This window comes from Anopheles stephensi, chromosome 3 (assembly GCF_013141755.1).
Source record: "Anopheles stephensi strain Indian chromosome 3, UCI_ANSTEP_V1.0, whole genome shotgun sequence".
Classification (NCBI taxonomy): Eukaryota; Metazoa; Arthropoda; class Insecta; order Diptera; family Culicidae; genus Anopheles; species Anopheles stephensi.
In genome coordinates this window covers 64,326,227-64,340,565 of record NC_050203.1, presented here as the reverse complement: position 1 = coordinate 64,340,565, position 14,339 = coordinate 64,326,227, and the positions used below count along the sequence as shown (strand labels likewise).

The window sequence follows — 14,339 nt, the reverse complement described above, 5'->3', positions numbered from 1 at the left end:
TTCCCTGTGTGTATGTTGTTTGTGCAGTGCCAATGCACATCGAGAGTTTGGCAAGCGACGGCACCGAACCACTGTCCGAAGGGTGTCGAAATCTCTCCGACCAACAAGTTCAACAGTCAAATTATGACAATCAAATTTGCGGCTCAAATGCTCGTTCCCCAGCGTTTCAACGGTTCGCTTGCCAGACACTTGAGTTTTTGCACCACTTATGCTAGAGCCTAGGGTCAGCTGAAACGTAAAACCAACCGGGCATGTCGGCCCTGGGGACTCAACAGGATATTCATTTGGTACAGTTTTGTGTAGCGTTGCCGGTTCCAGCTCACCAAAGACTCCCATTTCACTCCATGACTTCGGTCGGGTTTCCCTTTCTCTCTCTCTCTCTTTCTCCTGCAGCTTTGTGATGTTACGCTGGAAGTCGGGGGTGAAACAATCAATGCCCACAAAGTCATACTAGCTTCAGTTTCACCGTACTTCTACGCCATGTTCAACGGTAAGTCTCGGGCAGGGAGGGTTTTGGCTACGCCTGCGATGGCCGTTGTGCCGGGTCGTGAGAATTCAATTAACAACCCCGGGCAGACAAATCCACACGATTTCCATTGCTGCTCCGTTCGCAGTACTAATGTAGGGAATGTTGAATTTTGCAGATGACATGCTCGAGCGGAACTGCGACGTGGTCACGCTGCACGATATTGACCCATCGTCGCTGAAGCAGCTCATCGAGTACGCGTACAGTGGCGAGATTACCATCACCGAGGATAACGTGCAGGTAAGACATTCCGAGATTAATCCACTCGAGCTAGAGTCATCTTGGTTTCTTATCATCGCGACTGTGTCTATTTACACCACGCTTCATATTGCCTATATTAAGTAGATGTGTATCCTCTTTTGGGGCTTTGGATGAGATGATAGCCTTACACAGGCGGAAGTAGCATCATATTCAGAGGTGTTTTTGAAGATTGGTTCTTAATTACTTTAATTGCTTTCAAACACATTTATGCATTACTGTTCTTACTATTACTTTACTATTCAAAGGTTTTGGTGAAAATAACTTTCAAATTAAATATCATTTTTAAGTTTAAGACTGATAGAAAATCTTTGGCCATGTGTTACAAATCGAATGAGTTCTTCTTCTTTCTTGGCCTAACGACCTCAAAGGTCATGCCTGCCATTTCAGGCTTACTAGACTTTTTTATGATACCTCATAGTTGAATAGTCAGTCCTCACTATGAGAGAGCAGTCTGGATGAGATTTGAGCCTCTGCCTTGCCGTGTGAAGACTGGTGCCGCTGTCGCATCTTCCACCAGGCCGGCCCAAGTTATAGAATAATTTATGAGGCTATAATAATTCTTTTAATTTTAAATTCAGATGCATTAAAAAAAAGATTATAAATGATTCGGATAAGATTATTAACTCACAGCGCCAACACAATTAAAGTACAATTCAAGCACGCAGGTTTCAAGCCTTGAGGTATGATAACAAATTAAAATTTAACTCAATTTGTTTTAATTTAATCTCAATACAATATTTTTTTCTAGCAATTAAAACATAATTTCACTTTGTACATTATTTGATAAATCTATTGAAGCCTACAACGTCTCAATAAAATAAACATCCCAAAATATATATTAACAGTAATCCATAACGATCATGTCCTGTAACGAACAATTTGAAATTTTTAATGCCTGAAAATCTATAAAGTTTGCGTTAAAAATGTTGTCTATTTTGCTTATTTATCAAATATTTTTCCCATTGAACAAACGAAGTCCTAAAAACGTATTAAATTCCTAAGTCTTAGTTCCTCATTGGTCCCAAAAACGTATTAAACTGAACGAATATTTTGCGCTGGAATTTATTTATTTTTTAGCAGAAATCAAAACAAACAAAATGCTCGACGCGATATTTTCGCGATGAACAGAAGCTAATATAGCCTAGGGCTTCTTTAGACCCTTGTCAACCAGACCTTGTCTACTTAGGGACCTTGTAATTGTCCCAAAAGACCTTTTCGTGCAACGAAACTTGTTATCCACCGGGGGTAAAAAGTTTCCATAAGTCATTCCCACTGAAGGCGTTGTAAAGTATGAACTCTTCCTCTGGTCGACTATTTACTGTTTAAGCACAAATGTTTAATATATTGCAAAAAAATAAGAAGAAATTAATTCACCAAGCTATAATTTCCTGTTGAAAAAAGGATTTGAGTATTATTTGGACGAGGAACGAATTATTACATTTTTTTTACTTCCAATTTATGGAAAAGAACCTTTCAAACAGTTCTAAGAGGCTAGTTAAGTTGTAAATTGATAATCTTTAAATACTTTTTTAAAGCAGTAAATAATTAAAACAAATCGATTCTCGCTCAACATCCTTAATCAAACACTACCAACAACCGTTGCATACCTAATCGATCCCATTAATCTTCATTAGTCGCGGCGGGACATTTGTGAGGAGGAGGATTATTCTTTTAAATTCTACGGTCAATCATCCCTACTCCCCTGGACTTACTAGCGCACCGTAGCATAATGCACCAAATGCCACTAATCAATACCGTTCCTTCCATTTTCTTTCATCCTGCCCCTATAGGTTCTGCTTCCAGCCTCGAGCCTGCTGCAGATTCAATCGGTCCGTGAAGCGTGTTGCAAGTTTCTGCTTCGTCAGCTCCATCCCTCAAACTGTCTGGGAATTCGAAGTTTCGCAGGTACGTACCATCCCACACCCCCACCCGGCTCATCGTTCGTCTTAAAAGCGGGTCGTAGAACTTTCACACCCCGAAGCAAAACACAATCCCTATGACCGGCAAGTGTCCGATTAGCTGCCCAAGCGTACTTTCACACGAACTTTTGCGGTACACACAACCGCTTATCCGTACCGTTTCCTGTACCGCTCATAATAGGTTCCCGGTCCCGGAGCCGTTGACCGTTTGTGGCGCCTAATTGCCGCACTCCGTCACTCCGGTCTTCGTACGCGCACTACATAATTGCCTTCTCTGTTGAGCTCGGCGGCAGCGGCTTATTGCATCCCATCCCGCGACGGTCACGAGCTAACATCGGTCAATTGCACAGACTGTGTGCCGACAGGCCGGTGACCATCACTTTTGCACGTAACACGTGTTGCCGCTGTTACCTACCTTTGGTCGTGCTGTAATGCCCGCCCCGGAGGGAGGTGTCCATTATCTGTCCGCGACATCTTGTCACGATGGTGAACGTGCAATCGATGCGTTCGAATTGCCGTTCGCTTCCGGCATTTGTTATGCATCTTAATTAGGTTCAATCGGTGGGAGTGCGCGAACGGCAATCTAGTTGATTGCATTTTGAGCATTGTTTTAATGATTGCCTGTGATGTGTTCGGCGTTCGGAGGGGTAGTTCGCTTTATTTAATTGGACAATTTGCGATTTTACTATATTCTGTTTGTAGAGCAGACGTCATGATTTGATTTGAGGATGGTTTAAATGATGTCTTCGAACACTTCTTATACTAAGCTATCCTCAACTCTGCCGAACAATATAACAAAAATAGATACCAGAAACAGGTTGACCTCAGGCACCAGACCAACCATATCAGATACCCAAATTGGGGAGAAATTCTGCAATCGATTTGAAGTTTGCTCCATCAGCAAAGTTCCAGCCAATACTCCAAGGTTCTCCATATGCCCCTCTTTCGGAGCTCCTCGAGCTTCAACCAATAATATCGATTAGTACCTCAACTGCCACTAAACTTTCTCCGTTAGCTTTTTGCTGAATAATCATTTAGGAAGTTTATTATTAGAAGAAAAAATTTTCACAGAGGCACAATCCTCCTTTGCGTTTAAAATATTTCTTCGTCCTTAAGTTTGGGAACCAATTTTTGGCTACTCAATAGAATATTGATTCACCAAACACGCATCTCAAATGGTCAACTGAGTGGGGGAAAATAATTCCATTTCCATAATCTTCCCTAGCTTCCCAACATTCATTCGTATAATAATCGTCCAGCTAAACCGTTTGATTGTCACCCATTTGTTCGCCATCGCCGTAAAACCGATTTTCTCATTTTCCTCGTTTGATCATTTCGTTCACTCCTCCACTTCTCGCTCCACAGATGCTCACTCGTGCAAGGAACTACACTCCCGATCCCACCGGTACGCGCTGCAGAACTTCCAGCAGGTCGTCGGCACGGAAGAGTTTTTATTGCTAGGATTTAATGAGGTAAATAAACATTCACTTATCCCCAAATGTTGACCGCCTGGCGGTGATGTTCCCTTTGGTGAGGTGTGTGTGTGTGTGTGTGTGTGTGTAACTGGTGCGTTCAGTACTAGGCGAAACAGGGACAAAGGGACCGAACAAGTCATCCCGAAACGATTATGGCCGTTCTCTGGCGATGCGTATCGCTTAGCATTAAGTATAACACAGCGGCAGGAATTTGGACCAAAACAGGTCATCCTCGAAAACTAACGCTGCATTTGCCATTGGATATCACAGAGCACCCACTACCACCGAGCGTGACACGAAAGTGGAAAGTCCCCCGTGTCTGCTGTCGATTCCCAACGGCCATGAATCATACCCGCCATCGATGCGTTCCATGCGTGTGGGAAGCGCAATATAGGGAGAAATAGGTTTACGAGTTTTGAGGTTTGTTTTGTCACCCAGTGGAACGAACGTCGAAGGCGTCCTACCGGAAATAGCATCGAAACACAATCAGCATACTTCACGGTGGAGCAGCGAACAAGTTCGTACGTATTTTCCTGGAACTGTTCCACCCTATAGGTATTTGGAAAATATTATGTTACCACCACAAACGCACACACACACACACACCTTGGGCTTCCTCCGTCGGTACATACATTTTCCACACTAACCAGGAGAATGTGGAGCCCATCGAAAAAGGGGTTAGGGAAACAACCCCCACCCCACTAAATCGCAATCCCCTCACCAATGCCCGCGGTCGGAAAGCATGTTCAACGCAGCATTTCCGCACAATGCCGTTGACAACAGAGGGGCTGCAGCAGCACGACAGGGCGACGATTGTGTCCTGTTGGGTATCATCACTCCCGTGAGCATTCCATTTATAATTTAACAGCAATAACGCTCGGCAAACACGACAGGTTGTTTGTTTTTGAGTTGAAAATTAATTAATCTTTGCTTCGATTTTGCCTATCGAAACGTTCCATTAAACCGGCCAGCTGATAACTTGATGAAATGGACTGTATGCGTTTTCAGTACGTTTTGCCTTGTGCTGGGGAGAGTGATATCAGCAAACAATCGCTGAAATTGGATTTTCAGGATATGGAGAAAGGTCTATTACAATTAGGTTCAAATGTTCAATCAAAAACATTACTGGAACAAAACCTATTCAAGGAACAGGAGCGAGGCATGTCAGGCATTCTAGCTAATGGTATCTAATTGCAAGCGATACGTTCGATTACATCCCCGAGAGAGCCTCCCTACACGATTTACTGTGTGTGACATCCTTCCCGAGGATCTCCTCTAAAAGTTTGTCGATTAGCTAAGGGTTCACTGTGAAAGCCTTTGAAGTTGCTCGACACATCGTAAGGACATTTTATATTTTGATTTGCAAGCATGTTCAACGCCAAGTGGTCACCCAACAAATAAGCAAATTGGAGCTAAACTAACAGCAAACACTACGATTGAATGAAGGCTAGGAAGGGTCAAAGACCACAAGAATTCTAAAGTTTGTCGTCCAGAGTCCTCGTCGTCCAAGTGTCTGGTCCTAAACGATTCTATCACCCTTGTACATGTGACATTGACGACTGAAAGAGAAAACGGTATTATACACGGCAGGATCGGGATGCGAATCTCATCCGGACAGTGTAGGCTCACCCCATATCTGTAGGCTAATCTGATTATCCAGCTAAGGGTAAAATCGAGTACAGAAAGCCAGGAGAGACAGGCCTAGACCTAGACGAGGTATAGTAGAGTCAATGAAGCAGTTCTTCCTCGTTTCGATTGAACTGTCTTTGGATCGCCATTGAAAGACGTTGAGAAAGATTATACATCAGTCTTCTTCTTCCTTGGCACTAAAATCTCGAGAGGTCAATGGTAGCATTTCTGACTTTCTGTGACTTAATTCTACCCGTAGTAAAGTGGTCAGCCTTACGTACGGGAAAGGTGGTCTGGATGGGATTTGAACCCCGGCCCTGCCGTGTGAAGACCGGCGCCGCTGTTGCCTCGGCCACCGGACCGCCTCAAGATTATACATCAGAACATTTATTTTCGGTTGGATTGAAGATGTTTATTGGTTCAATGTGTTCTCATTGGAGGAGGTTACAGGTGAAAAGATTACATTTTTCTAGATGAAGGCGGATAACATGAAGCGTCCACCTGATCTTCTGCAGTAGATCGAACGATCGAGTGTAGTCGTTTCGTTCGAACATTTATAAGCTCCTGTCTGGATCACATCTCTGGTCTGGACCTTGATAGTCCTTAAGAGACGTGGTGCAACTGCAACCCATTATGTCATGTCGTTTCTTCCACAGGTTCAGGATCTAATTTCCAACAGCCAGCTAAACATATGCTCGGAGGAGAAAGTGTTCGTGGCCGTGCTGAACTGGATCAAGCACGATCTCAGCGAGCGCAAAAAGCACATATCCGAACTGATGTCCCACGTGCGGCTGCCGCTGGTCAGCCGCGAATTTCTCATGAACTGCGTCGAAACGGAGGCGCTCGTGCGGGAAGAATCGCACTGCAAAGAGCTGCTGCTCGAAGCGATGAAGTACCATCTGCTGCCGGAACAGCGCAGCTCGCTCGTCAGCCAGCGGACGCTCGAGCGCCGCCCGGAGGGCATGCGATCGTACATCTTTGCCGTCGGCGGTGGCAGCCTATTTGCCATCCACAACGAGTGCGAGTGTTACAATCCGAAGACCAACGCTTGGATGACCATATCACCGATGATTTCGCGCCGTTCGCGAGCCGGCGTCACTTCGCTCCGGAAGCTGCTGTACGTGGTCGGCGGGTACGATGGCGAGAACGATCTGGCGACGGCCGAATGCTACAATCCGCTCACCAACGAATGGACCAACATTACGCCGATGGGCACGAAACGGTCCTGTTTGGGCACGTGCGCGTTCGATGGGTTGCTGTACGTGTGCGGTGGCTATGATGGTGCGTCTTGCTTGAGCAGCGTCGAGCGATACGATCCACTGACCGGCGTGTGGACATCCTGTCCGGCCATGAGCACCCGGCGGCGGTACTGCCGGGTGGCGGTGCTCGATAACTGCATCTATTCGTTGGGTGGATTCGATTCGAGCAATTACCAGTCATCGGTCGAACGGTTCGATCCGCGCGTTGGAAGCTGGTCCTCGGTACCGAGCATGACGTCTCGGCGAAGTAGCTGCGGAGTTGCGGCACTGGATGGCTATCTGTACTGTATCGGCGGTAGCGATGGTACGATGTGCATGCAAACGGGCGAACGATTCAATCTGCGCACGAACGCCTGGGAACCGATCAGTGCAATGCACTCCAGAAGGTACGTAACAGTCGCGCAAATAGTTTTATTGGTTAATTAATCGCGTTTAAACGGTCCCATTTGCTGCATAGATCGACCCACGAGGTGGTGGAGGCGAACGGGTTCCTGTACGCGCTCGGTGGCAACGATGGTTCGTCGTCGCTCAACTCGGTCGAACGGTACGATCCAAAGGTTAACAAGTGGACCATCGTTACTTCCATGCTTACCAGACGCAGCTCGATCGGGGCCTCGGTGCTGGAGTGTTTCAATCTCGAGCGCGGACTGCTGCAAACTAGCATTTGACCACTGAACTGTTCCACCACCAGCTCCGGCTCGACTGCGGATGCCGCCGGTGCGGGGCTAGTCTCCTCGTCCACAGCCGGTGGCACACCACCGAGTCAGTAAGGACCTTCGCTAACGCATCCACGGCATAGGCTAATCGTGTTTCATCGTGCACATCGAGACAAGCATACAGTCATTATCTAGATAAACCATTATTAAAACAGCTAGCTAGCCAAAACAGGTTGATTGGGGCAGTGCTGTGTTCGGTGGGAGGGGACACAGGCAAGGGACGATATAAGATTATTAGACGAGGAATGTCGCTTACGTGTTAAGGTGCATTTAGTTAAGCTAAATCCGTACTTGAAAGACTATAGTCACGGTTTCGCCCTCCCCGGTCGATCCAGGGCATCCTGAAGCTTTTGGACGCTGATGCCTCAGAGCTTTTGTGAGGGTTTCCCAAATATTTTAGGATTCGTCCCGAGGTACTTTGACAATTTGCCAGATGTGTTTGACTTTACTTACTTGCTTATCCAGCGCCATCGTCTGCCAATCGATTAACCCGGCCGTTCTGGCGGACGCATCAACGCCATCACTACATCTCAGTTTGGGCCTACCACGCCTTCTCTGTCCGTGTGGACGATCTAAAAGGACTTAAAGGGTTGGGTCGTCCGGTGTCAATCTCATGACGTGACCAGCCCACTGTACCATCGTACAGCTCGTAGAGGGTTTCGTCCAAGGGTTTTGTCAACATCTGGGAACTATCTACCCATAGTTTAAAGAGGGGTTTCCAAATATTTTTTTAATCCGCTTTAATTTATGTTTTAGTCGAAACATCTGGTTTTTGTTAATACCATATCAGCAATTTTAGGGCCGAATCCAGTTTATGGAACTATGCTATAGCATCCTAAAATATTTGGGAAACAGTCGACACCCTTTCGGAACGAATTCAAACATAGTTGGGAAATTGTCATCAAAAAACTGTGGTACAGAACTACAACTGTGGTTGAGAAAAAGTCGATCATCCTCGGGACAGATCCAAACCAATGTGGGACGAATTCAAACATAGTTGGGATACCTTGCAAAAAGCCAATCAAACGTAAGGGAGGAGGGTTGCAGGAAGCGAAAGGAATTTGCAATGTGTTCTTATTGTAACGATGTGTTTCATTCTTTATTTTCTATGGATTTTTCGGGTAACAGTATTGAACCCTTACGCTCGATGCTCGTTCCATTTTAGTTGCCTGTATGTTGTAGCTTGGAAGTAAGCGTAGTGTATCTATTTTAAGACAAAAAGCTCCTTGTTAGCTTTTTTTCCGTACACTACACCGCAACCATTTCGTTTCTCTCCTACCTGTTTGTTAATTATTTTTAAGCCTTCGGTATGTGTGCTGTACGGTCGGTCTATTGGATCTGTTTGGATGCACCCGTTTCCCCCCCCCCCCCCCCCCCCCCCATCCCATCAGTTGATAGCTCGTCTCTCTTCAGTACAACTTTTTCGGCAATGCGTAACCATATACGAAGAAGGAGAAGAAGAAAAAACTCAATGCAAAACCGACAAATGCTGCTGCTTTTCTTCAAAAACTTAAAACAAAACACTGTGATAAACTCTATTGTTAAGAATGCAACTGAAAAAAAAAATGCATCCCTCTCGGTATGGCCACCAGTCAGGGGCAGCGATACAGTGATCTAACGCCATGCCCCTTTTTTTGTTTTGCTCTACTCTGATTTTTAACGTTGTTTTATGTTAGAATCTTATGTTTATGTGCTTTGCCTTGATATGAAAAAAAAATCAAAGGTTTTTCCTGTCCCATTACTTCTATCTAAACCGTAATTGGGTGTAGTCTTTAGTGATGAGTTATGCCGTAGCGAGTGATAGATACAACAGCTAGTTGATGTAGTTTAAAAAAATAATCCAAAATGAGGTCCAAAATCAATTCGAATCGAGTAACAAACAAACCGAACCCCTAACCTAACCCGTACCCTTGGAGATGGAAATCGAAACGCTTGTCTTCATCAACGTCCTCATGTCCTCGTAAGTAGTGTAGTAGAAAGCTTTTGCCAGCAGTTACAACCCCATTTGCGCCATATATAACCATCGGTCACATTTCCATCGCCAGGAAACGTAATCGTAAATTAGCTTGAGCAGTCGGTAACGGGCTGCAGTACAACGGAACGGACTTAACAGGAACTCCCCCCTTCAGGGATCGAGCCATTTACCGAGGCTCGAACAACAAACGAAACACTGCCATTATCTGGACCTCTTGTAGCACTGTAGGACCTTGACGTGACGCGTGAGGCAAAACCCCCGTTTTTTCATCCATTGGACTACAAACTTAGCCATCAGTAAAGAAAATTTAAACCAAAAAAAGAGGACATTTTTCCATTGCTGTTGTACCATCCTTTATTAATCTGTAGGATCTGAAACATTAGGCAACAAAATTTAAAATCACAAGAAATCAGACGAACGGTGTCTAGAAGGAGCAGGAACAAACCAACTACAATTACACTTTGCTAAACATCAACTTGGAAATATAGCCATAATGCGTGGAAAGGAGTTAAAAAAAAAGGAAATCAACTTGACTTGTACAACGAATCTGCTGGTCGGTGGTCAGCATAACAAATGCATTCAATTTCTTCACCTGAAAGAAATGTCCTTGTAATGTGTAACTGTACATCAAACTGTACTGTTTTCAATCCGGTCTAATAATTCCTGATAGATTATATGAAATGTTGCAACATGTTTTAAAAAGGACAACATTTCCGCTTACTTTCACTGATAATAGAGGAAGAAACCTAATTTCACCCATTCATCCGGTGTTCATTCCGGTGTTTCACAGTATTGAGAGTTCATTATAGAGCTGTTAAGCGCTTTGGTAGCTTTTGGAGAGCTTTTGCTCCACGGAAAAGCTTCAACCAAACAATGTCTACGGCATTAACGTTTCGCAAGGTCTAACATTGACCTATGGAGTCCCGGCCAGCTTGAGAGCGAAAGTAAAACTGAAATGTTGATCCTTTTTACACATATGCATAACATTTACGATAAATCATCAGGAAAAGAAAATTGTACATTCGTACTAATGTATAGACCGCACGTCGGGGAACATTCTCTATAGCACATTTCCCTTCAACCGCTCGACCGTTTCTTCCGCGATGATTTTAATCAAACTTTCGTCATGCTGCTGCAGCGTATCTTCCGCCGGGGTAATTTCGTTCACTTTCGCGCCCACTTTCGGCTTCATTTGCTCTGCTGCGGTAGATGATGTCGGTGAGCTAAACCATCCCCCCGCTGCTGATGCTTGCCGTCCATCTGGATCGTTTCGATGTTTCGAGCGCCACCGACACAAACATCCCCAACGGTGGAAAGGAATGAAAGTAAACGAAAAATAAAACAAAAAAGGGGGGGAATATTAATATTTACACCTATAGCTGTGCTGCCAGTTCCTCCTACTCCCGGCAAGGCGTACTGTGACGATCCAGATGGTGGCGAGCGACGGGATGGGGGTGCTTCTTTTTTTACTTTCGGAAACGAAAACACTTAACAGCTGATGGCAACGCGGTTTTACACTACCACCATGGGATCGGTGGCACGGAGCGGGAAATGGGGAGCACCCAACTCCAACTACTTTATTCGCTCACAAAATGCACCTTCTTAACGACTAAACTAAACAAAAATGCAACCGGCGCCCACACACATGCGCATCCAGATGGTGGCCAGTATCCTTCCTTCGTAACGTTGCTATTACCAAGCGCCCAATACCACCGAATGTTTTCGAAACCGAACGAGACAAACGACACGGATCACCTTCGTTCCTTTGCACCTCACCCCTTCACCGATTACTACGACGATCACTACTAGCGAAAACTATCATCGTACACTGGTTGCCTGTGTTTGACACATGCACGGGGAAAACCGGGACACGAAATCGCTGCACATAATCCATCTAGCAATTCCGATCACGACCGCTCATCAGTTTTGTTCCCTGCACACCGCCGGCCGCACAAGATCGCTTACTTGCCGGAGAAGGAGGAGGAGGGTGGCTCGCTTTTGTTCTTTTCAAAAATGTGCGCTCCTGCACCAGGAACACTTTCTATGCTTAATTAGTTCGCGCTTCGATTATCGCTCTTCTGTCTCGGGTGTATATGGTATTATCGGTATTTTAGGCAATAGGTTCTATAAATGCACCCGGCGTGCGTACTTATTTTCCTAGAGGAAATGAAAACAGATAGAAAATGGTTGATTAGTATCAGTGCGGTTGCCATGGCTACTACAGCAGTCATCAATGCATTAGAACATTGTGCAAATTGAAGTTTTTAATTATTCGAAACCAAAAAAAATGTGAGAAAATGTTAAAGAAAATTAAGAAAACTGCTTTAAGCAGATCAATGTTAGTTGTTTTGTTACTGTTAACAAGACTATTTATTACGTTGCTACATTATTTGTACATCAAAATGCACGCGCTACGTTCGATCTACACTTGGACGTTTCTTCCTCCAAGGTTTACTAGATACGAGCAAAACTTTGCATGGAAACTATCGAGAAGTATCATAGCATGCCGGTAGGAAAAGTACTAAATTTTGTGCTCTTTTGCATTAAAGCCAATGGCAAAAACACAGTTCAATTCGACAATTTACTAAAAAGGATTCTCATGTGCGTATGGAAATCCGGCTACGGACGGTGGATGAAATCCTACATCCAGCGTCAACTTCTCGTTAGTGTGGCTAGCAGTGTTGTTACCCGGTGAATTGTTAGACTTGGTTAGTGGTGCCTCCGTAACCGGAGGCGTTAGTAATTCTCATTTCTTACTTGAAACTTTCTTCGACATATCGTCGAAAGTATCGTCCTGAATGTTCAGCATCAGACTGTTGGCAGAGAGGTAGACACGGTTCTGTGAGTTTGCAATCTGAAAAGTAACAAAAACAACAGTTATTGCATCGGTCTTCGCCTCACATGCATACATGGCAGCACTTGGCCACAAAACTCACCGTTCGAGCAATGCTCTGTGCAGCACGAATCTTTCGTAGTTTCAGATAACCGGGATTTTCCGATACCGCAATACCCAACATTTTCGCTGCCTCGGCTTCACCCTCGGCCTGTACGATCTTCTGCTGCCGTTCCTGCTTTGCACGCTCCACCAAGAAGGCTGCCTGCTGTGCTTCCTGCTGTGCTACCTGTTTGCTTTCAACGGCCGCTGTGTATTCCCTGCCGAAGCTCAGCTCCGTTAGCGACACGTCGTCGAGAATGATGTTAAAATCGGCCGCACGCTCCACCAGCTCACGGCGTATAAGCAGCGACACCTGCTGACGCTGGGTAATCAGCTGGGAGGCGTTAAATTTCGCCACCACACTTTTCAGCACCTCGTTACAGATCGAGGGCAACACCTTTTCGTCGTAATCTTGGCCCAGCTGACGATACATCACGGGCAGCTTGCGTGCATCGGGGCGGGACAGGACACGGAGCGAAATGTTCACCATCTGCAGATCCTTCGAACCGGTGGGGGACGAAATTTTGCGCGGCCGGGAACGGATGTCGTAAATGATGGGATACTGGAACCAGGGCACGCGGAAGTGCAAACCTTCGGCGAACACATCATCGCCCACACCACCGATACGGTTGAATATGATCGCCCGATGACCACCTTCAACTGAGGGAAGAAACATAAGAGCAGCAGCAAATTAGCATAAAGAACGTAAACATTAGCGGCATGGCGACAGCTCAGGCCTCTGTACCGAATGTTATGTAATGAATGCACCCAACGCGTTGAAACCGTTTCCGTAAGGGAATTCTAACGCATGAAACGTAAATTGATAAACATTTAATCAATACTCGAATTTCCACGCCAATTCGCGTTAGGTTGCCATATTTTAGAATATTACTCCATTCGCTTTAGTCCAAAACTTATTCAACCGGTACATGTCCAGCACGCAAATAGAGGTTATGGTTGCATCACTCCTGTACACATCCCAGTAGTTTCGCAATATTGCCCCAACACTTACCGGTGTACAGCGAGTTTTTAATGCCGTAGGCAGCCGCACCGACAGCGGCCAGCACCTTTAGTCCGGTGACCAATCCGGGCGGGCCTCCTTTGCCGAATTTTCCGGCCAAATCGTTCAGCTTGCTCTGTGCCATCTTGTGTTGCTGTTTAGCCCTGCAATCGAATGGAGTTAAGGGAGGGAAGCTTTTCACTGCACGTAAAATCGATACAGCAACGCTAGAACAGAGCGGTCACTGCGGTGGTAAGAAGTTTAGGAGATTATTATCGTAGATATTGCACAAATGATATCGGTGAACGAAAAACACGCACCTTGTTCGCTGGAAACTTCTGTGAGATTTTTTTTTTGTCTTTTGTTACCGATAGGAAATGTCAGTTTGACAGCATCGTCTGCTTTTGACAGTTAGCGACCGCAGCAGAACGGGTCTGGCCATCATGAAAAAAAAACGGTAATGAGTTCAATTTAACAATAAAAAAGTTATCGTTGTGTATAAAAATAAAATAACATTTTCGCAACAGTAGATAATGCAGGAAGTGTTCCAAATTGATAGTCACGATTGGATTAGAAAAGAACACCAAGACCACAGCCTCATTTTTGACAGTTCTGAACTTCCCACGACAGCTGTCAAACCGTTC

At 45.2% G+C, this 14,339-nt stretch overlaps 2 protein-coding genes across 7 annotated transcripts in view; one reads left to right on the top strand and one right to left on the bottom strand.

Moving 5' to 3' along the window:
• LOC118511622 (kelch-like protein 17) overlaps window positions 1-10,279 on the top strand; it is a 31,508-nt gene extending 21,229 nt beyond the window's left edge. For all 3 annotated transcript variants that reach the window (XM_036054924.1, XM_036054920.1, XM_036054923.1), the window contains exons 4-9: window positions 394-490; window positions 645-766; window positions 2,578-2,692; window positions 4,072-4,178; window positions 6,467-7,455; window positions 7,527-10,279. In XM_036054924.1, the coding sequence (XP_035910817.1) occupies window positions 394-490; window positions 645-766; window positions 2,578-2,692; window positions 4,072-4,178; window positions 6,467-7,455; window positions 7,527-7,737 (1,641 nt within the window). In that variant the 3' untranslated portion in view covers window positions 7,738-10,279. The remainder of the gene's footprint in view (window positions 1-393; window positions 491-644; window positions 767-2,577; window positions 2,693-4,071; window positions 4,179-6,466; window positions 7,456-7,526) is intronic.
• LOC118511625 (prohibitin-2) lies at window positions 8,860-14,123 on the bottom strand. 4 transcript variants are annotated; one of them, XM_036054928.1, is made up of 5 exons: window positions 14,016-14,123; window positions 13,708-13,939; window positions 12,697-13,355; window positions 12,518-12,614; window positions 8,860-11,020 (listed from the first exon to the last, which is right to left on the bottom strand). In XM_036054928.1, the coding sequence occupies exons 2-5, from the start codon at window positions 13,838-13,840 to the stop codon at window positions 10,821-10,823; spliced, it is 1,089 nt and encodes a 362-aa protein (XP_035910821.1). In that variant the 5' UTR covers window positions 13,841-13,939; window positions 14,016-14,123; the 3' UTR covers window positions 8,860-10,820. The 4 variants fall into 4 exon arrangements, with proteins under 4 accessions (XP_035910821.1, XP_035910822.1, XP_035910823.1 ...); XM_036054929.1 differs by having other exon boundaries at window positions 13,708-13,859; window positions 14,016-14,119; XM_036054930.1 differs by lacking the exon at window positions 8,860-11,020 and adding an exon at window positions 11,271-11,917 and having other exon boundaries at window positions 14,016-14,121.
• Between the last annotated feature and the right edge of the window lie 216 nt (window positions 14,124-14,339).

What these genes read in the sequence shown, in the direction of transcription:
- LOC118511625 (XM_036054928.1), bottom strand. Translation starts at nt 13,840, where the DNA reads ATGGCACAGAGCAAGCTGAACGATTTGGCCGGAAAATTCGGCAAAGGA. An exon ending in TAAAAACTCGCTGTACACCG is followed by an intron (nt 13,356 to 13,707) that starts GTAAGTGTTGGG and finishes TTCTTCCCTCAG; the next exon opens with TTGAAGGTGGTCATCGGGCG. An exon ending in TATGTCGAAGAAAGTTTCAA is followed by an intron (nt 11,021 to 12,517) that starts GTAAGAAATGAG and finishes GAAACGATCCAG; the next exon opens with ATGGACGGCAAGCATCAGCA.